This window comes from Netta rufina (assembly GCF_964035555.1).
Source record: "Netta rufina genome assembly, chromosome: 2".
Taxonomy (NCBI): Eukaryota; Metazoa; Chordata; class Aves; order Anseriformes; family Anatidae; genus Netta; species Netta rufina.
The window spans coordinates 94,507,456-94,530,233 of NC_140124.1; the positions used below are offsets into that span (position 1 = coordinate 94,507,456).

General features: G+C 37.2%; 1 protein-coding gene across 1 annotated transcript in view; it reads left to right on the plus strand.

Moving 5' to 3' along the window:
• Positions 1-22,778, plus strand: part of GABBR2 (gamma-aminobutyric acid type B receptor subunit 2) — a gene marked incomplete at both ends in the record, with an annotated part of 491,928 nt that overhangs the window by 204,560 nt on the left and 264,590 nt on the right. The window contains one exon of the mRNA XM_084306998.1: positions 3,986-4,156. Coding sequence (XP_084163124.1) covers positions 3,986-4,156 — 171 coding nt within the window. The remainder of the gene's footprint in view (positions 1-3,985; positions 4,157-22,778) is intronic.

A 22,778-nucleotide genomic window follows, 5' to 3' on the forward strand; every position in this document is an offset into this window, starting at 1 on the left:
AGGGATGACCTGAAAAGTAGCTTCAGTTTTTCTAATAATATTCAAACTGATATATATTAAGTAGTTACATTATAGGTTTTTTTCTATATATCCACATATGCACCTCTTTGCATATTCACATACACTCATTTTTGATGTATCACCTGGTATATATAGTGTGTCTTGCATTTGAAATTTGAAAAAAAAAAAAAAAAGTTTTTTTCAGCCTTTCACCCCTTCTTGAAGTTTCCCTTTTGGACAACATCTTATATAAAACAATCCCCTGTGAAATTGTACATCATACACCCCACAGATATTTATTGCTGAGTTATAATCCTGCATATAAGTTTTTTGATTCCCACTTTTCTTCTATGTAGAGGAGCAGCTACGTAACATCTGTAACAATTTTTTTTTGTGTACTCTGAAAATACAGGAATGTAAAAAATAGTACCTTTGTGATTTGCAAAAAGTTATATGAGCAGTAGGATTGCTATTTACCCAGACTTTTGGGTAAATAACTAAAGGTTATAAAAAGAAATTCCAGTAACAGAAAACAGAATTAGATTTGTATGGCTTTCTGTCCTGTAGAATTAAGAAGTAAAGAAACTGAAAAGGTTGCCTTTCAATAGGTTCAATTTTTAATCGCTCATGAATAAATAAATTTTGCCCTAAAATACGGAGGATTTATGTTCAGTAAACAAGGCCTGTGCCATCACAATGCTTATGGGTGGACTGTGTTTTGGTCTTACTTGTGTTATATCACACAGATTTAATTTTTGTCAGTGTTTCTATATAAATACACTATTATCACATGCTTTTCCAGTAAGTCTGTTTTGTATCAATTTATTTATTAACATGAGCTTTTCATTACAACTTTGTAAAACATATAGTGATTTTGTTTCTTCTTTTTCCTTCTTTGTCCTTTTCAATGCAGACCATTAAGTTCTGGAGAATGCTGGGTTAAGTTCATTGCATGTTCCCAAACTCTCAGAGGGATGATTTTGTGAGAAGTTAAATATTTTCACTGACTGACTTTCTGTGAGAAAAGGAAAAAAATATGGACTGACATAACTGTTTCAGGTTATTTGTCCATCTCTAATAGATGTCTTATTAAAATGGCAAAGCGATGCAGAATGTGACCAACCATGGCATATGGGATGCGTGAAAGAAAGGCCTCTGAACGTATCCAATGTTCCAAGACTTATTTAAGCATGAAATTTTCCCATTTTAGATTTTAATAAAACCTGTCATGAAAAAGAAAATGAAAAGGTGAATTTCTTGTAATTTAAATGTCAGTAGTATTACACATAAACCTGGATTCACCTCACATAGTTTTACAAAGCTGAGAAATCTAAGTTTTGAATCTTCGTCTTTCTTTAGTCAATGACAAGAGGTAATGTTTCACTTAATTGTTTCCTAAGGTAATTTGGACAATTAGGATCATAATTTAGGCGTTTTATTTGAGTCACTAGAATGTCAAAGGATGGTTCTAATTTTGCTTGCCTGTTTCACAGATCTTTCCCCTAAAGCCAGCTCACAGCTATAAAGATACTCCCCATTACTAAGGCTTTCTGTACTTTTGATCAGAAAATTTACTGTTCCATCTGTGAACCTTGCCTATGTTGCTTGTCACTACTGTGATTTCAGCCTTGTTTTTTACTTCTTTTCCTTAAAGATCAATCAAATTACATTCAATCCAAAACCACAATAATTTGAAAAGCAAGTCCTTTGCAGTAACCGGCTGAAACAGGCTGCTGAGAAGCATTCCTCTTCATGCTGGATTTCTAGTCAAAGTTTCAAAGTCAAATTTTCTCTTTTATTTATCTTTTTTTTTTTTTTCTTTTTTAGTCACAGTTTTCTTTTTTTTCCACTTTCATTATGCAGTGTCTACATGATGTTCAGCACTACAAGGCTAGACACAAAAGCTGGATGGTTCCACCTAGCAGACCTTCATTCTTTCTCACTTGAAATTAGCTCTTTGCAAACTCGTTGCTGATTACTAGATGTTATGAAGTGCTAAGTGAGCCAACCAGTACAGGTTTGAAAAATTGTACTGGGTCTGGCTGGAATGTTAACTTTCCCAGCAGCAGCCCATACAGTGCCGTACTCTGTACTTGTAGCTGGAACAGCAGTGTTATCACACCAGTGTTGTGTCTACTGCTGAGCAGCAGTGGCACAGCATTGGGCCTTTCTCTAACCCTCCTAGGGCGTGGGCAAAAAGTGAGGAGAGAAACATCACTAGGGCAGCTGACCTAAACCAATCAAAGGGATATTCCATACCATGTGGTGTCACACTCAGCAATAAAAGGTGGAAACAGGAAGAAGAGGGGAGGGGTGGGCTCTCGTTGGGAAACGTCGGTCCTCCTCTCGAACACCGACTGTGTGCGCTGAGGCCTTGTTTCAAGGACGTGGTCAATCATCGCTCATTTGTGGGAAGTAGAGAGTAATTTCTTTCCTCTGCACTTCCATATAGCCTTCATTCATTTTGTTTGTTTGTTTTCCTCCCTTCTTTTTATTTTTCCTTTTCCCCTCCCTTTTCCCCTTTCCCTTTTTATTTCCCCTTAGTTAAATTGTTTAGTTCATGGTAGTCTTTATTTAATTATTATAATTATTTCCCTTTAATTAAATTATCCTTATCTCAACCCGTGAGTTGTTCTTTGCTTTACTTCTCCCCCTCCTCATCTAAAGGAGGGGGAGTGAGAGAGCGGTTGTGGGGTTTAGCTGCCCAGCACGGTAAAACCACCACAAAAATCAAGATCACAATATGACAGTACCTCATAGTGTACTTTCTTCATGAAATCTAACAACAGAGCAATTGCTACATTAAATATATTTTACATTAGACTTGCATGGCAGTCTTAAAAGTCTCCTCTAGCTGCTAACCGTTGAAGAGAAAGCATCTCCTCTTTGTGAGTAGAGTGTGAACTTTAAAATTATGCACACTTTAACTTGTTTGGATTTCAGGGTTTGTAATTAGGAAAATAAATTTTATTCAGGCTTAAGAGCTTTTAGCAATGCAATAAGCTCTTTGTCAGTGTAAAATCAGAGAATAGACTCCTCCCCTTCCAGCCAAAATGCAGATTTTACAAACACGAAGAAACAGCTCTGTTATTTCAAAGCAAATCTGCCTATTCTGAATTTCAAATGAAGGTTTCTAGCACAAATATACAAAAATCTTGACTGAAGAAAGTATAAGCTTAATACTGTGGTTGGATGTACTTACATAGGCTTGAATTCACCTTCACTTTTTGACTCTTTATTGAGTTTGAAAGATTTAATATAACTGTATTAGGGATCATATTTTTCTGCAGTCAAACCAATTTGCATTAAATTGGTACTTTAAAAAACCCTCAATTGTTATGCATGACTGAAAAAAAAGCTTGAGAAACAATTGTAGTAGCTTTAAAAATATTGGAGGAAATAACCATAAGTATCTTTGGAATTAGAGCATTTTAAGAAAATGAATATTCAAGTATTCCATACACTGCCTGAAAATTATTCACACACACACCAAAAAAAAACAAACAAAAAAAAAAAAACTACCTTTCACTTGGACATTCAGTGCCCAAAATAATTGGGAATTCAGTGAAGTGATGGTTTTGTTTGTTTGTTTGTTTGTTTTTATTTTTGTGTGTGTGTGTGTTGACAGGTTTCCTCTTTTCTTTCAGTATGAACATTCTCCAACTACATTCCTATCCTGGTGTTTTCAGATACGTAGAATTAGCCACTGGGCCCCTTTTGATTACTCAGGTCACAGGGGGCTTCTTCACTGAAGGAAAATGGGAGCCAGGCAAACTTCTGTGCTGCAGTCTTGGCTGTCATAATTATTCCCTTTGTTTCTGGTACCTGGGGCTGTTTTATTACCTGATGATAGAAAGAGGTGCTACTAGGGGATTGTGTCTTATTGCACTGAGTAGAGCAAAATTTTACTTCTGGCTGCTAGATGACTCATGGTGACTTTCATTTCTTTGTTGTCATTTCTGTTTTGTTTTGTTCTGTTTTTCAGCTTTCATTTGCAGCAACAACCCCAGAGTTGGCTGATAAGAAAAAATATCCTTATTTCTTCCGGACGGTGCCATCTGATAATGCAGTAAATCCAGCAATTTTGAAGTTACTCAAGTATTATCAGTGGAAGAGAGTAGGAACTTTGACCCAGGATGTACAAAGATTCTCTGAGGTAAGATTTGCATAAATTCCAGTGCACAAAGAGAGCTACTAATATCAGACTTCCAAGGAGCTGGTTCCTCCATTAATAGCAATTAAATAAAAAGAAACAGATGAACTGCTTCAGTCTTGTTTGGTTTTGTCTTACTAGGCTGTATTTGCTGTACCAAATACATTTATTTCCCTTCTGGGGCTTATTTGACTAGCTATGGTTAAAAACTATTCATCCTTTCCCTTGACTTTTTTTTACACCAAGATCATTACACCCAAATGCAAAAAATAATATTTGTTTTGTAGTAAAGGATTCTGTATATGCTTTGACTTGCCTAAGTGTGTGATTTTGAAGGAGGTTTGTAACTTGACATTGGTTGAGTTAAAAGAGAGACTAAATCTAATTTCATCTTGTTTTTCCTCTCACGCTCTGATTTATTGGAAGTGTCAGTCTGAAATACTGAGGGACAAAATCTGCTAAATGTATGGCTGAAGGAGTTGTAAGAGCTTACTGTGACGGAAATGACCGCAACCCCCAGAACTGTTAAGATCAAGTATTATGCACTCTCCAAATCCTCTGAGTTTCACCCTGAGCAACATTTTGCTCATAGAAATTGAAAGGAAGTATGGGACAATTGCCTTAAGCATGGCATTAACAACAGAACGGTTAAAAGAAAACATCCTATAAGTAATTCATTAGAGCAAGACCAGGGAACGAGTTGGCCAATTAACTGACAGGCAAAACTAATAGATGGATGCCAGTTTCATGGTTGTTTTTGTCTTCCTTAACATTCATTAAAAAAGGCTGGCTGTGATCTGAAGACTAATATAATTAAAACCAGTGAAGAGGGGTAAGAACAGGTTAGCGTCTGCTTGGATGAGTCAGATATTTTCAAATTCTCTGTCACAAATGGAGTACTTAATAAATCTCAGAGATCTTTGAGAATTCAAAGATGACAAGTAAGAGTATTGCAGGGGGAGGGAGAGATCAGTGTGCCTGTCGTTCCAAAAAGCACACAAAGACCCAGGGAATTATAGAATTATAGACCACTCAGCCTAAAATAAATTCCTGGAAAGATACTTGAACAGATTATCTGTTTAGAATTACCCAGAAGAGGAAAAAAAAAAAAAAAAAAAAAGTGCCAAACAATGGCCAAAGTGGATTTGTCTAGAATAAATCATGTAAAGCAAACTAATTTCCTTCTATGACAAGATAACAGGACTCAAGAAGATAGAGTAAATTATAAATGTGATGTTATATGGCTTATAAAAACATTAAAGCTATTCCTAAAGAAAACTAGGGAAACTTGATCATGAGGAAGATACTGTAAGAGCAAGCAGTCTCTGACAAATATTCTTGCCACCACAAGGTTAATTGACATCAGATCAGTTGACTGTTTTTAAAATGAATGCTGAAGAAAAGTTGTCAAAGAGTATGTATGCTTTATCCTTCACTGGCTTGGAATTATGATTTCAAAGAGTAGTTATCAGTGGCTCACTGTCAAAAAAGAAGGATGGGATTCTGTCAAGTGGTTTGCTAGATAGATAAAATGTTTATTAAATATGCACTTGATACCTACTTGGGAAGATCTCCAAACGCTTTTGCAGGGGGGCAGGATTAGGTTTCAGAGTAATCTTAACAAGTAGAGAAAGGTTTAAAATAAATATTATGTAAGTGAAAAAGTACAAAATACTGGACTACACTAATAAACTATTTTAATGAAGAATGGCCATCTAGACAGCAGATCTCCAGAGAAAGATAGGGGAAGCACTACAAGAATTACCAACTGAGTAAAAGTCAAGAGTAAAAAGTAAACTGTAAAAAGTAGAGAAGTAGCAAAGAGCTTCCATTTCAACAATCCCAATGTAATGCATTATTGAGATTTAAGACACATAGAGTAAGCTTCAACACTACTTAGTGCTAATTAGATGGAAGTTAGAACATCAGGTCTGATATCATCTTCAAAGGGAAACAGATCAGAGGGGTCTCTTTAAAAAAGTTAAATCTAGAAACCTGTGTTCCAAGAAAGATTAAAAGTGGAAAACAGTGAAATAGAGTGGATAGGTTGTTGAACCTCCATTGTAGAGGGTTTGTTAAGATACGACTAGACAAACACAACATGGGTATTCCAGGTCTTCTGTTGGGATACAGGAATGGACTTCATGTCTGTCCTGATCACTTAAGAAATGTTAAAACTGCTGCTTTCTAGGGTTTGCTAGAATGTTAACTTGAGTTCAAGGTCTTTCCATTCCTCTAGAAAAGTGACACCCTTCTGTGTCAGACTGCAAACTCAATTTAGTGTCATTCATTAAAGTGTTCAGGTAATGAAAGATCCAGTTAACTTCCTTCAATTCAAGTGACTTCATAGACCATATTGAGTCCTGAGTCTCCTGAAATAATTAGGGCTGCATCCTTTCTTTTTCAGCTCCATGCAGTTTCTCCATTCCCTCTGTATTCTTCTGTAGATAGTGAAAGCACAGGAAAAAAATGCAGGAAATAACTGACCAGGAGAAGTGAGGGATAGGACCCATGAGCAGCAGAGGGGGACAGCACCTGGTGGCATGGCAGAGCCCAGCTCCACTACAATGGAACCGAGGAGGCCCAGAGGATGGGACCAGGTTCAGCCAAGGATGGGGCCAGGTTCAATCAAGTCCATGGCAATGAGTCAGGTCTGAGGAACAGCTGGGAAACCTATTTGTAGGTCAGGGTCAGGTCTAGTGATTGCTGAGCAGATCTATGGCAGGGGTTGAAGGCATAGGACTAAGCCTAAGTGGGACCTCTGGGGTCGATGCGAGTGGAGACCGCTGGTGAAAGACCTTTAAGGGTGACTTCTGGGTGCTGATACAAGTCTATACATCCACTCTAGAACCACAGTCTTTCCTCTAAAGGAACATCAGCCAAAACTATCATTCTAAGTAATGCTTAAATTATTAATTTTCCTAATGTTTTATTGAAAATGAAAAAAATGTTAAGTAGTATCTTAAACATATCTTTGTTGTAAAATCTCAGTAACTTTGGGATGTGGTTCTTCTTTCTATGCTAAAAAGATATTGTATGCCGCTAGGCAGAAAGTAACTGAATATTATTTATGTTTACTCTCATATAAAATAAAATAAGCAAAAATTAATGTGGTCCTTGAGGGAGCCTGTGTAGTAACTCAGGTGGCTTTACTGTTAACAGCAATTTGTTCTGCATGTAATCTCCTGCTCTCTCCCATTTTTTCCATCTCCCAGAAAGTCTGTATCTGTTTGAAAATTTGCATTTTCTAGAATAATTTATATAGAATAATCAGCATATGTCTGAATTTCCTCCAGTTGTTCCTCCAACCCCTATATGGGGATACAGATTGCTTTCTTGTTCATGTTACATGGGAAAGACTTTGTATTCTTTTAGTTTAGACAACACGAAATCTAACTGCCTCTCATTCACAGCCATCTAATTTAATTTTTTTTGTAGTTAATGACTCTTTTTTAGCTGGATCACTGTCTCCTGTCTTTGCAATTTGTACTGCAATCTTATATCCTGATGAAAAAAAACTTTACTTAACTTGTCCACATTGTTAGCTGCCCTGAAAGTCATAAAACTGTTTGCTGGTTTACCTTGTCTTGTAATAAGGCAGTTGTCTAAATTGCTTAGAGTATCAATCTTACTCTAATTTATTTCTGGAAGCCAAAATTACAGAGGACTGTAATTTTCACCTGTTTCCCGTGGAACACTTCCTACAGACATTATCACCCATTTCCTCTTGGTAGAAAAACTCCTCTTTCTTGTAAACAAATATTACATCTTCCTTTATCTCTAGGTATCACAGATCAATCAGAAGTAGGTAGAACAGAGAATTCTTGAAGCATATACATAGGCAATATCTGTGTATCTGACACTGGTAGTGTGACTTGAGGATCCTTTTCTTGACATTGCTCAGAACCTAAGGATCATGATTTTTAATGTGACCTGAATTCTGTCATTCCCAGCTCACTAGTAGTAACATCTGTAAGTTCTTTACATCTATTTGTACAACCAGAAAGGTCTCTTCCATTGGATTAATGTTTCAGCTGTGTAAGTCTTCATGGTATAGGGGTGTTTTTTAACTAGGGCAAGTTCATACCCATTGTGCTTCCATGTCCTAGATTTTTTGGATTGCAGCCCTGTTCCCATCCTCTGGGAGAAGATTCTGTTTCAAAAGTTAATAATTCTATGGCAAAGGTTTATAAATGAGGTTATAAAATATTTTTTCAGGGTTTTCAGTTCTAAATGTTTGCTATGGCACAATATCATAGGATAATTCAGGTTCAACGAGACCTCAGGAGGTTGCCTGGTCCAAGCTTTTGCTCAAAGCAAAGCTAGCTTTAATGTTTATCACCCCTGAAGAACTATGGTTGTTGCAAACACAGTTCTCAGAAAAGTCGTGACTATGTCCAGTTTCCAGTTCTGAGGTGAGCTTTCAGCTGACTGGAGATTCTGCAGGAAGTGGTGCCTCTAATTCTGCTGCTATCTGGAACTACCTGTTTGGGATTGTATTTTGAATTAGACAAACCAAGCGATATTCCTATGGTTTGTGTTTGCTCTGTTTCGTGGTTTGGTGTGAAGAGTCATGAGAATGAAGTCATATTTAGCTATCAGAAACTCACAACTGTTGGGAGAGTATTGTAGTATTGTTACACCAGTATTGTAGAAAATATAAAGGCTTCAGAATACGACTGTGAAACAGAAAAGTGTGTAATGATGTATTGATTTTCAGGTAATTCTGTATTTGCTAATAAGTAATTCTAGTGTGCTTTACTGTTCCTACACATTGACCATTTTGTTTATTCATGTTTAGGTTCATAAGATGTTTCAAACTGAAAGTTGTCACTTAATTGCACTGATACACTTAAAGGGACTCTGGCACAGAGAAGGATGCTTATTCTAAGCTGTCTTTATTACTTTTTGCTCCTCTGTCATGTTAAAATTAAGTGAAATTGCATTTTAGCTTTTCTTTTGGTAGCATGTTCTTGATATTTCTAGATTCTTTTAAATATATATTTTCCTCCCACTGAGTATCATGTCTGGGATTGTTTTTAAAACAAGTTAAATTCTGATCATCTCAAGTGACTCTGTTTTTCTGTACTTCTTAATAGTCATCTCTTTGTGTGATTTCTCTGCTTCTTCCTGGAAATATTTAGAACTCCTAATGTAATTTTATCAGTGTAGGTGGCATTTCAAAAAGACAGAAGAAATGAGAAGTGTACTGTAAGCTAATGAAATAGATTAACAATATGAAAAATAAAAGATTGCTTCATGATTCTATCACCACCTTCATTTAGTTTAACGACCTAAAAATACTAAAACCAAACTTCCCTTGTCAGTGGACAATGCTACTTTCTTTGGCTGACATGATTAACATTCTTAGGATTTCCTGTTGTTCTGCATTTCATACAGTGACATCTACTTCAAAAATTAGCGGTTTATCAGAGTCCATTTTACCTAAATTGAAATCATTTAGCATCTATAAATACAAATTTCTCATCCCAGAATATGTAATACTGTGGGAAAGAAACCTGTCTAAAAGAAAACCTGCTAGTAAACAAGCTTTCTCAAAGTAGCATATGTCTATTCCTGTAGAGAAAACAGGACAGAGGTCTTGTTAATCTAGAAGTATATTTACTTCAGTAGTGCTCTCTCACAATGGAGTCTGTAAACTAAGATCTGAATTAGTAGTCAGCTCTGATAAAAATTGATTGGAGAAGTAGATACAAGGAGTTACATACAATGACAGTTACTGAGGGGCTGAGATGGATTAGGCAGGGAAAAGAAATGAGATATCCAGGTACCTTTAAACTTGAGCCAGAAAAGAAACCTGAATACTAGTTTCTGGCATCTGTAGTTAAAAACTGTGCAGAGTTCAAGGTTTGATTGCATTGTCTGACTTCTTAGATTTGGCTTCTTTGGAAAGACGGAAGAGCAGAGACATTCATCCAGTCTGTATCTCAGATACCAAGAGGTGTTAGGATAGCAAGGAAAATATTACTTTTTCTACAAGAATAAGCTTGGAAGCATTAAATTTACCAGATACCAGTGATGTTGAATCTGGAGTCTCCAAACAGTACCCATTGATTTAATTCTTGGAGGAGCCCTATACTTTCACCTTTGAGGGTAGAAAAGTAGGAAAGACAGACAGAATTCAAGAGATGTGAGACAGAAGGCAGTCAAATCAAAATATTGGAAATGGAATGGAGAGAAGAGAGTGAGAGCAGGCCAACTGAGACATTACAAACATTATTGTTTAACTGTAGAACTTCTTCAAACTATCTCTTCCTAATATATAATTTTTTTTTTTCCAACCTGCCATGTCTTCCTTATATATTCTACCCATCTCTTAGTTTTCTGCTTCATTTCATTCTTTCCACAAAGTCTTGCAGATTTCTTTTACTGGTTCATATTTTCACTCCTAAGGAAAACTAAAAGATCTCAACCTGCTGTGTGTTTCCTTTCCTGGTTCCATCCAGGAATTTCTCCCATCTCCATGTGCTCAGCTGTCTTCAGGGAAGGATTAATATTCTCAATGCAGATTGCTACAGTTGGGACAAAAGAAACAAATAACTTCTGCCCAGTATTCAGTACTATTTATAAAGCCAACTGGAAATAAGATAAGTATTGACCTTTAGAATACTATTATAAAGATTTTTAGGGAAAAGTTGTTATTTTCCTCATTGTTATTGGACAGTTATTGACATAGTCTATTCTTCCTGTGTTTGAAGGGTGCTTGACATACTTTAAGTATTCTTCAAATATTTGTTGAAATATATATATTGTATCTAAGAGGGTTTTTTTGTTTGTTTTGTTTTGTTTTGACTTTTCTATCACTGGTTTAAAAGGAAAACAAAAGCAATTTTTCACCAAACTGGGATGTATACCTTGAAAACTGTGAACTATTGCTGTAAAAATGCTAGTGAAACAAGGTCTGTATTTAATCTGCCTTTATTCACTTTATTTGTTGGCTTTTTTTTTTTTTTTTTTTTTTGGTTGGTTGGTTTTGTTTTTCCTTTGCAAAATACTTCAGGTTCCTGATCCCAAAAGCCAAAATCTTTCCCCCAAATAGTGCCAGTATGATAAGTAGAAATATGGAGATTCTGTCCTCTGTGGTTTCTAAATTGTTCCGTTAGGCAGAGGTACAGGCACAAATGTTCCTGAGATATTCTTTTTTATCATTCTGTTCCAGATTCTTGCCTGATTGCTAGGGCAAAATCTCAGGAACAACTTATTTCAAGTTCTCTTGAGCTTGTAAAGAAGAATGAGTTTCTCTGTTCTGTCTTGTAATTAAGCTTTTCTATAATTCAATCTGATACATTCAGATCTTCACAGGCAGCCTATAAAACTGGCTTCTAATATCATATAAATGATATATATAAATCATCCATATAAATGAGAAAGTGCATCTTTGCTTATTTGTTTCTAATTGGTAGGAGTTGTTGCAGGAATTTAAAATGATGAAAAAGTATAGAGAGACCAAGACATTCATTTCAGTAAGAAAGTTTGAAATGTGAAAGGAAGACATTTAGTAAAATACAAGTTGTCACTTGCTAGAATTTTCTGAACAGCATGCATATTTTTGGCCTTTTGTGCAAATGTCATCCATGCTAAGAAACTTCTTTCTTTTTTCATGGCACTAGCATTTTATCCAATGATTTTCACCTTTTCTTCTGTTTGCCATTACTTATTTTTGTTAACTTCCAAAAACCAGCAAAAAAAAAAAAAACAACAAAAAAACACGAGGTTAGAACATCACCTGACAAAGAATTGCGGCTATGCAATGATAAAAGAAGAAAAAATCATCAAAGAAATGGTAAAGGAAAAAATCATTATAGTTGTGTTATATCTTGCGTTGAAGATTCACAGTCAACTGTCAGCATAAGAGGCCACAGGATTCCCATGAACTGAACACGTCCTTATCAAACTTTGAGTGTCTTGAATAAAAACAAATCAAACTTAAGATTATTTTTTTTTTTTAGAGAACTGCTCGCCACTCCTTCACATTTAAACTTTATCTTGTGCATATGTGACAGGCTGGTATTTGCAATATCACATGAAGCAACAGAATGATCAGTACCTTCACCTAAACTTTAACACATCTAATAGCTCATGGCTGAGAAATTCCATATAGTTGTTTCCCAATGCATATGATATAAAAATCATCACTCTATCTGAAACCAAGACTAATCTAGACTTAAACAAAATAAATCCATTTAGATTGGATTGAAAACATGTTCCAAGACAATGCTTGTTATGACATATTGAAATTGAATATTGCTTATACTGCTGCATTGTCCTAGTTCTTTTTTAGGTTTTGCTGTGCTTTGGTGTTTTCACTGGTGGTGATGGTGGTGGTTTTTGTTTGTTTGTTTGCTTTACATTTTGTTTACATTCCTTAAGTCAAAGTTACATTGTGACTTTAGAAATTTTGAACACTACTGAAGTGCTAGATTTGTTGTAGTTTTTCAGGGTTCTGGTAAACATTCAAAAACCATGAGATTATGGGAAAGTTACATAATTATGACATAGCAGTGAGAAATCTGAGACAGGACCTTATCCTATGTTTGTCCCCATTTATAGAAAACAGTCTGTGCATGCTCAACAAAAAGGTACGGGCATTTGTAGGTGAGAAGTATCCTGCATTGTTAAATTGAATATCTTATCTCAATGAGAACATGTCTTTGAGAAACGTGACTTAGTAAATTTAATGGCATTCTTCATTCCCACTTTTTTTCTTAAGGATTTTTATTTGACACAGTCATATTCTGAGCTATTTTGTTCCCAGTGACTTGCACTAAACATGGCTTGCATGAAAATTAATTTTTAATCTCTTTCATAGCTTGGAAAAGGGTACCAAATTGTGGCTGATAAAATCAACCTGTATGTAGCAGGCCTCATACACTTGTTCCTCCTGGTCAGGTGGGCTATAGCAGACACCTACTAAATATCACCCATATTGGTCTGCTCTTCAATCTTCACCCCTAAGCTCTTAGCTGGCTCACCATCCATTGCTAAGCAGAGCTCCATGTGCTCCAGCTGTTTTCACATAAAGGAGAACTCCACCTCCTCATCTTCCTGGTGCACCCTTCCTAAAAATCCTGTATCCCGCCATTAGAGCACTGCAGTCAGATGAGCTATTCCACCACATCTCTGTAATCTCACATCACAGAACAGCACACAAATCTCCAGTTTAGGCTTATTCCCCACACTGCATGAACACATTAGCATATAGGGACTTTAGAGAGGCTCTGCAGTATGCTGGTTTCCCAGAAAGGGTTTTGGGGATTGCCCCATAATGGTGCCTTGTAGACACTTTCTTGCTTATGTGCAAATGCTTAAAGTGACCCTGCATAAGCCCTGTTTTGCTAATTCTGTGATACCTTTCTGTCACATCATTCCAGGCCCTTTGCTCATCTGCCCTGTTCACTTGTCCCTCCTACAGCTGCTGGTAAGCATTTCCATCCATTCCTTCCTCTCTCCTTTTGAGAGAGAGAAGCCATTTTCAGCAGCCTAGGATGTGGAGGCCAGTACCCACCATCCAAAGCTCCATCTGTTGAAGCCTCTGCTTTGCAGGATCGACTGCTTTAAAATCTGCTGGGGCACTGCTCTGCACTATCTTACCTAAGACTATTTATTTTGGTTTGAACACATAAACTATACCTTCTTCTTTGCACCTCCTCTGCACAAACTGCTGCATTTGTTGGTTGCACCCTCAGAACTCTGCTCTAGCCCTGTCTTATATAGTGCTCTCCCTGGCTAAAAGGGTGCTTGACAGGCCCTAATTAGGGTGAGGTTATAACAAAGGCTTCAGTCACCTTGGGCCAAAGCAGCTGATCAGACTCATTAGAAGTTACAAGAGCTTCCTAGTACGTGCATCCTCGTGGTTCTCCTTACTTCATCTTTACCTGGCATTAATGGTACCCTCAAGTTTCTCAGAGGGTTCTCAGGAGTTCCCTGGTGATGCTGAGCCTTGGCCCCTCAAGCTCCCAAAGCAGAGCCCACAGACTGCTATATTTGAACAGGATGCAGGAATAGTAAAGCTTTGAAAGAAAGAATAAACAGGGAGGCAGATGATAAATCACAATACATTTTTATTGGCAGAAGATCATGCTGGAGGTGGTAAGATAATTTATTTTTTATTTTTATTTTTTAACTATTAGAGTGGATTTAAATGCTTAACTTAAATCTAAATTGGTTGGTACAGTGCCCTGTAGGAGTGGAGTGGAATGGAGATGTTAGAATAAGTGCAGGGAATTCTAAGGCAGGCAGGAACTCAGCTAGAGGCAAAACTGCTGCAAATAGTATTATAAGAACTCTTCTCAGGGTAAAGAAATTGATAATGGCATATTTAAAGTAGGGGGGAGGAAGCAGGGGAATAGCCCTTCAACCAATTGTTTTCAGTGTATCAACTCATAACTTGGGGGAGAACAAAGTATGAACTTGTGAAATTTGTAGATGACACAGGGAATGAAGAAGTAGCAATAACATGAAGAAACATCTTCATAAAGGAAAATCTGTATGATTTTGTTAATCAGAGTTAGAAAAAGAAGTGTGGAACAAAACACACGGTGCCTATATTTTCCATGACTTTCACAGATCTCAGCTATTGCAGGAACCTAGATATGGGTGATGCTTTCAAATTTTCTTCCCTCTACAGCTCCTTTCTTTGGAACATTATAACTGTAGCTTTTAATGTTTTATTACAGGCTTAAGTTTTGCTTTTGTAAAGTTACATTAAGCTTACATTAAAGCCTGCATAGTATACTATACTGTAAAGCCTACATTATTTGAAGAGACCTCTCAGTGTTAAGTTCTTGTAGTTTTCATATACACACATTCTTAACAAGAATCTCCTTTCCCTGCTTTCCTAGATCTAATCAAGTTTATTTTTAACCTTGAACCTCTTCTGGGATTTTCAATTTCTGTAAGCAGAGTGACATTCCATGACATGTAGAGAAATTATTTCATATGAGCATGTATTTATTTTTGTTGGAAAATATCGTTGTAATCACGCTATCATTATTCACTTCAAGATGTATAAGTTCTTTAGATACCATTTTTGCCAGATTTCTGGCTTGTTTGTGTTTTAGTTTAGTTTCTTAGTCCAGATCAGACCAGCTACTTGGAGATTGTATTAGTATTTCCTGGCTGAAATGGATGCATCAGTGCTTCTAGCACACGTTTCTAAACTTCTGCCACAGTCAATACAGTTAAAGAGGACTTGAGACAATTCTTTCTGTAAATGTCAAAAGCTAAATTGTATACTTGTTGAAACTAATAGAGGAAAGCTGTAAATAGGAGTTAAATTCATTAGAAATGTTATTGCCGTGTCTCTTGGCTTAGTTTCCAGACCTCTTTGTAATTGCTTTGACACTAGAGGATCCTTTAGGTAGACTCATAAAGCTAGATCTGTAAAAGCATTTAGGCTTCTTGCTCCTAGATCCAAGAATTGTGGAGTTTGATTGTTCTTCCTTACGAGACTGATAGAGTAGTGGATAAATCTTTTTTGGATTCCCAAAGTCAGATTCAGAAATGACAGAAATGAAGGCCAAAAGCAAAGGTATCCAAGAGACAATGCTGTGTTTCCTGTGTGTTTTTGAGCCTGCTCCTTTCGACAGAGGCTAAAACATTTCTCTGAGGCTATAAGATGTGCTTCTGAATATGCAAGATTCACATCCACGAATCGTTTTCCGGACCATAAAGTTCTACAGTCCATAGGTAATGGAGGCCAGTTCTTTCTCCCAGAACACTGCTTCTGCAGATGATGATATCTTCACCTTAGCTGCTCTTTCAAGAACTCACCAAGGAAGTGGAAATTCTGTTTTCTGTTCCCTTCTCCTTGAATCCCTCAAAAGGAAATCACTCACATCAGCCCACAACCAGGACTGAGCCCTAATCAGTAGAACAGTAGACATCTGCATTTTTTTCTGGCAGTGACTCCAAGTACTTTCACAACAGTAATAAATGGGACTGCAGCCCATTCCAGAAGGGTATGGTGTAGGTGGTGGAAAACAAGGAATGTGTCCAGAGACTCTTAAACAGATGTATAACAAGAAATGCTTGTATTTGCTCTGCGCTACTCTGAGGGAGGAAAGTGGGTGGTGAATTCCTGTACTTCATTCTGCAAATTACACATGTACTAGAGGGAGGAGGATTACAGAACAGAATTAGGTAGCATTATAGAGAACATTTCACTTAGAAAACTTTTTCAGGTTCAGCCTATATATGGACATTGAGCTGGCAGATTTTTGTGTGATATGAAATGAGCAGATGTTGGTCTTTCTCTAGTCGTTCTTTAGATATGCACAGTTAGTAACATGGCTTGTGCAGGGGTGTCTTTTCTGTGACTTTGTTTATAGCATACAGATAGAGTGGAGGTTTTTCTCATGCAGTTTGTGTTCACAGTCTTAAATAGGTGTTGCCAAGAGAAACTGAAACAGCACCATGAGAGACAAGATGATGCACAGCATCAGTAGGTTCTAACAGCAGGGCAAAGCTCCCTTAACAACTGTGTGTGATCAAGTACAACTTGCCAGAAAGAACAAACTGGTATCAAGGACTGGGGGAAGCTGTTGTACCATCTCAGATGCAAATCTCTAAGACGCAGTCCCCATTCCCAATAAATACATAAATAAAGAGTATGTAGAAAAATACATTGCTCAAAGTATGTGTGTGGGAAGGGTGAGGCTATGGATTTGCAGTTACCAGGAGGGGTGCTTTGCATGATGGTTGCTGAAACCATGGCTTCCTATAGAAGCAAGGGTTCCTCTGTAAGACTAACCTCCTTCTTCTCCACGGTTCCAAGGTTTTGTATTTAGTCCTGACAATCACTGTAAAAATTCTTAAGAGTTCAGAGACCCCTAGGCTAGCACAGATCCAAATTGCCATGCTCATGCAGTGTGTTTCTTGCAAAGTTCCCAGCTCTGTTATTGTTCTTTGGCTATACTGAAAAATTGTACTCCTTGTAGTTCCAGAGACTGCAGGGCTGTCTACACCCCAATGAAATGGTATGCCCTGGAGATGGAGAGGAAGGGAATATATGAATTATCTTTTGATTATGATATGCTGCGGTATAGTATGTAGCCCTCAGCTCTTTTGCTTTCCAGTCGTTTTCATCACTTTAGCTTTATTTGTTTAATTTCAGCTTGTGATGTTCTGATGTACTAGCAAGCTAATTTGCCTACAGCTTAGTAAAATGTCTTTTTTTTTTTTTTTTTTTTTTTTTTTTTTTTTTTTTAGCCTCTGTCAGGTCTAATGATTGCAAAAGTGTTTGCTCTTGAACTGGTGGAACAGACAAGTGCTCTGTGTTACCCTTGTCAGTCTTCCGCAATCGGTCCTAAGGCCTGCCCTCAGACCAGCTTTGTTCTGCTTGTCCAGTTTGCTGAAATGGAAAGCAATGGTGTTTGCTCTGTAGTTTTTTTTGTGATTGATTCCATCACCCATGGTTTCATGATTGCTTTTGTTTATATGAATAGTAAGCACTTTGAGCCAGATGCTTGTCAAAGACCAAAAACCAACAACTTATCAATCAATACCCTTTCAGTTGGTAACTAGTTGTTTTCAACTTTTCTGTTCTCTTTGGAATTATTTTTTTCTTTGTGCAGCCCTACAAATGCAGAATGAGAGAAATCCATGCAGCCTTGACTGCCTAGTTTAGTTTAAGCCATGTTCTTTACATATTTTACATACCTTGTGTGGGGTTTTTTTGTTTGTTTGTTTGTTTCCTTTCATAGAAAATACTTCACATCAATTTATTAAATTTACTTCTGACTGAGCCTTTCTTTCCCAGGCAGAATTCCTGTATATTGTGGACATGTATATTGTGACCTTTACATTTTTAACTGCAAAACTAGGTAAAAATTGATTCTGGGTAAATTTGGTAAAATGAACTTTTTTCTATCCATTCTTCTTCAAGAACTGTGCCAGTATGGCACATGCCATGTACCATGGGCGGCAGCTCCCCCCAGGCCCCCTGCTCCTGCGGGGGCTCCTCTCCACGGGCTGCAGCTCCAGCCCGGGGCCTGCTCCTGCGGGGGCTCTCCATGGGCTGTAGCCTCCTCCAGGCCACATCCACCTGCTCCACCAGGGGCTCCTCCACCCACGGGGGGGCTGCAGCGTGGAGATCTGCTCCATGGGGCACCCATGGGCTGCTCCACCAGGGGCCTCTCCATAGGCCGCAGGGAAACTGCTGCTCCAGAACCCATGCTCTTCACTAACGTTGGTGTCTAAAAAATTGTTCCTCTTTACATTTTCTCATTTCTCTCTTCCAGCTGCTTCTGCACAATTTCCCTTTCTTAAATCTGCTCTCCCAGAGGCCCAACCAGCATCTCTTACTGGTTCGTCTCTGGCCAGCAGCAGGTCCCTCTTGGAGCCTGCTGGAGCTGGCTCTGATCTGACATGGGGCAGCTGCTGGGCGCAGCTCACAGAGGCCACCTCTGCAGCAACTCTGTTACCTTGCCATGTAAACCTAATTGAGTTTAGGGACAATAATCATCAAATCAGACAGTTCTGACATAAACATGGAACATGGCTTGAATTTGAATACTGGCTCTATATATTTTCATAGAAAGAAATGTGTTAAATTCAAATAAATGAGTTTATTTATATATATATATATATATTTATATATTTATTGCGTAGAAGTATCAGTTCTGCTAAATGACTGTTTACCAGTCTGTGATAATTCATAACGAAGTGATTTACATTTACTAGAAGTCCAAGTGACATTAAACAAAGCTCCCGAATCCTTTGATACAACATTAGGAATCTTATGTCATTTTAAAATCAAAATGTTGACTGGTACTGAATACACATACCTTTTCAGTATGAGAGACCTTGTCCTTATAACATTTAATGTAAGGATGAATGAAAGGCAAGGAAAAAAATATGTTCAGATGTACACAGTATGGATGTTTGCATTTCAGTCAGCAATGCAAGGAGAAACATTTTCAGCTGTAATCAGTCCTCTCTGCAGACTTTTAAAGCTAAATGCAATTACTTGACAAATAAACAAATGCTAAACTCTATGGGACCTGAGATTGCAAGTGTGATTCTAAGAATATGTCTCCATTAAAAAGTAAAAGTTCTCACCTGTCTCCACGATAGAAAGGACTTTCCAAAAGGAATTTATTTATTAGGGCTTAGATTCTGTTATCCTTCATGATTTTGAAGCAGTACTTTCCAACTAAAGTATTATGCCCTCTATTTTGCAGGAGCTCAGACTGAACAACAGATATATTTCCTTCCACCATTTAGATCTTGGAGTTCTCCAAAAAAGTGTGTTACATACCAGTCTATATTAATAGAATGTTGTGTGCGGCATAATGTAAACATATTTCACTGAGATTTTATTGCTGAATACATCATATAGTCTTGAATATCCCTTTGATTTGTTTGGGTCAGCTGTCTTGGCTATGTCCCCTGCCAATGTCTTGCTCATCCCCAGCCTACTGACTTTCAGGGACTGGGAGGAGGGAGAAAGCTCTGACACTGTGCAAGCACTGGTCAGCAACATCCAAAGCATTGGTGTGCTATCATCACAGTTAAAGTCACAAATGCAAAGCACAGCATGACACAGGCTGCTATGAAATAAGTTAACTTCATAGCTTCATCTCAGCCAGACCCAGTAAATTGCATTTCTGCTTTGTGCTTAGGTTCCTATCAGTGAAACAGATGTCATGAATATTTTTCATTTGTAGATCTTTAACATTTACAATGAACTTGATATTTTTCTTATCTAGAGGTGTTTATTCTCATTTTGGCAATGTAGATGCTGAGGTAGAAATCAATGTACGGTATCTTGTTTTTTTTGGATGACGGTCAGACATAATGTCAGTAAGAAATTCAGAATGTGAAGGCTTGGTTATCACTCTGACATGAAATCATTGTTCCACAATCAAAACCAATATGACCAATATGCTTGCTTTTTTTTCCCCTGAAGAAAAATGCTGCGAGGTCTAACTCATACGTGTATGTTTTTGTTGTTTACCATCTGTCAAGAGCATCAGAAGGTGGCTAGTGATATACTTTAAAAAATGCATCTTACTTCATCTGTAGCTTCCAGTCACTGTATTTTATGTACTTTTGTCTGCTAGATTAAAGAGACCAGAGTTAGAAATTCTCCTTAAGTAGGTAGTTTATCATGTACAGACTGTATCATCATGATTCAGTTCTGTCTTAATCCATCTTGGAGCTCATTTAGTCTCTTATTGTAAAGTCTATTTCCAAATTGCAAATCCATCTTATGGTTTTCTTCTAAATTTTCACTTTTTCTTGGCATTACTTTTAGTGGAAAAACTGGATAAAATTGGCTATCTCCACTCTTGGGAGAGGAGTGTATACGGACTCTAGGTGCTTTAAGCGTATGTCTTTTTTTTTATAAGTATATTTCTTGAAGAGTAAGTCTTTTTGCAAGTGGCCACAAATTGCCTTCAATCCACATTGCAATCCAGATAGATACTAGCAAGCTCTGAACTATGCCCAACTAGCTGTGAGTAGAGCTATGGATGCCACTGAGCAATTGTGTCCAAGTGGGGTTATATATATATATATATATATATATATTTATTCTTAAAAAATATAAGGAAGAAGTTAAGCTTTGCTAATATTTAATACATGGATTGACACTGACATCCTTACTCAGACCTTATGTCAGATAGTCACATACAGTTCACAAAGTGCCCCTAGGGAAGAGTGGGTACTCCACAATGTGGAGGGGTTGACAGTAGTATCCTCAATTAATTCATATGCTTTCAATGTGTTGCAGTGTATTGCAGTTTATCGCAGTTTAATTCTTTGCTGCATCTCATCGTAGTTACATATGTTAAAGTTGCTGCTGGTTGTCTAAAAGAATAGGCAAAGCTCATGTGTAGTTGGCTGTAAAATACTTTGGAAATTCCTGCAGTAGTCCAGAAACTGCAGCACAGTGCTTTTTGTCTATCTTATAAATATATAAGGTTACTACTGCCACTTTACTTTTATTCAGTGACCTCTATTAATAAAACCAAGAAGATGAATTAACTATTTTTTTTATTTTTTTATTATTATTATTTTTTCTGTCAGAGCTCTGGCATAAGCAGCTATATTTATGCATCATGAAGTTTACAGAGTTTAATGGGAAGGGCTCCACCCTCTACACAATCCAAGTACCCATTCAATCCAGCATAGCTTCTGTAGGAATAGTTGCTCTGCTTTTGGATATTGCAGTTCTGCCAAAGATAAATAACCTTAATAAATAGCTCCATTCAGTTCTCGTGGACTCATTTCACACCATGACATAGACACTGTATGAAGACACTTAGATGTCACTTTCCCTTGTAAAGCTGAAAATTAATCTATTAACCTCTATTATATAACAGTCTAGATAACGGATAGGAAACTAGGAGAAGCACAATATTATAAGATACTCTCACTGTCTCACTTTTTTTTCTTTTCTCTTCTCCTTTAGGAGAAACTGAGGAGGAAAATAGCTGGTGATCTAGAGAATTGCTGAAGGAGTGTGTGGGGGGGGGGGGGGCGGGGGGGGGAATTCCTCTGCTTTTCTTTCCCCATTACACCTTTTTAGATCCAGGTGTCAGTGGTAACTTTTCTGTTCCCCTTAATTTGGTGTGTTCATATAATGTGGAGGAGAATCTGATCCTACGTCAATGGATTGATATTCATGCAAATTACTGACAAATGGTCACTAATGAAAAAAATAGTGAAATGTCTTCTGTAGAGATATCACGAGGATTTCTGAAGAGCTGTCATATCATCTATACTTCTGGCATTTTGGAGTGCCACCATTTTTATGGAAACAAGCTTATTCAGAAATTATCCACCAAATTCTCTGAGCTCTGGAATTAATAAATAGATGAAACCTTACAAATTCTTTAGACTGCAGGTTGAAACATTTTAAATGTAAATGTCTGCACAGCTTTAACAGGAATCTTCTGCTTAGGGGAAAAAAAAAATCATCAAAATAAAACAAATGCCTTTCTCCTAAATCCCAGTCCAATATAGCTGCTTCTTGACAGAACTCTGCTTGTATGGGCTACTGGGTTTCTCTTCCCTGTGCTTCTGATTCATTTATAAAGGTCTCATTCATGTGTAAAGGAGGGATGTGCTTTCTGAGTTCAGTGTGTGGACTGTGGAGGAAGCAGAATATGCACTGGAAAATTGAAGATGTTATACAATTGGATAGATATTTGACAATGTTGTATATGGCCATTTTCAGATATTCATAATGTCTGTGTCAGTTTGCATGCAGCTAACAGGGAAGATGGTTAAGTCATTATCTTATTAAGTAAGCTTATTTTAGACATTGTCAGGATAAATTTTTCTAAAACTTACAGTTTTCTTGGTATATGAGGAAAAGTGGTGATCCAGAAGAAGTAGTGGATGCTTTTGTTATAATTATTGTGCTGCTTAGGTGCAAGTGCTGGATGATTTAAAAAGAATCAGGTTTTTCCCTAAATCCAATCTACTATGCTTTGAAGTTTTTCTGAATCTTCAGTTGGGCTGGCAGTTAAGTTTAGAATAGAAACTACAGATATTAAAAAAAATACTAAGTGGAAATTATCCTTCAGATGAACTAAAAGCATGTAATAAATAGTCTGGAATTTATCTAAAACTCAAAATATATATTTTTAAGGGG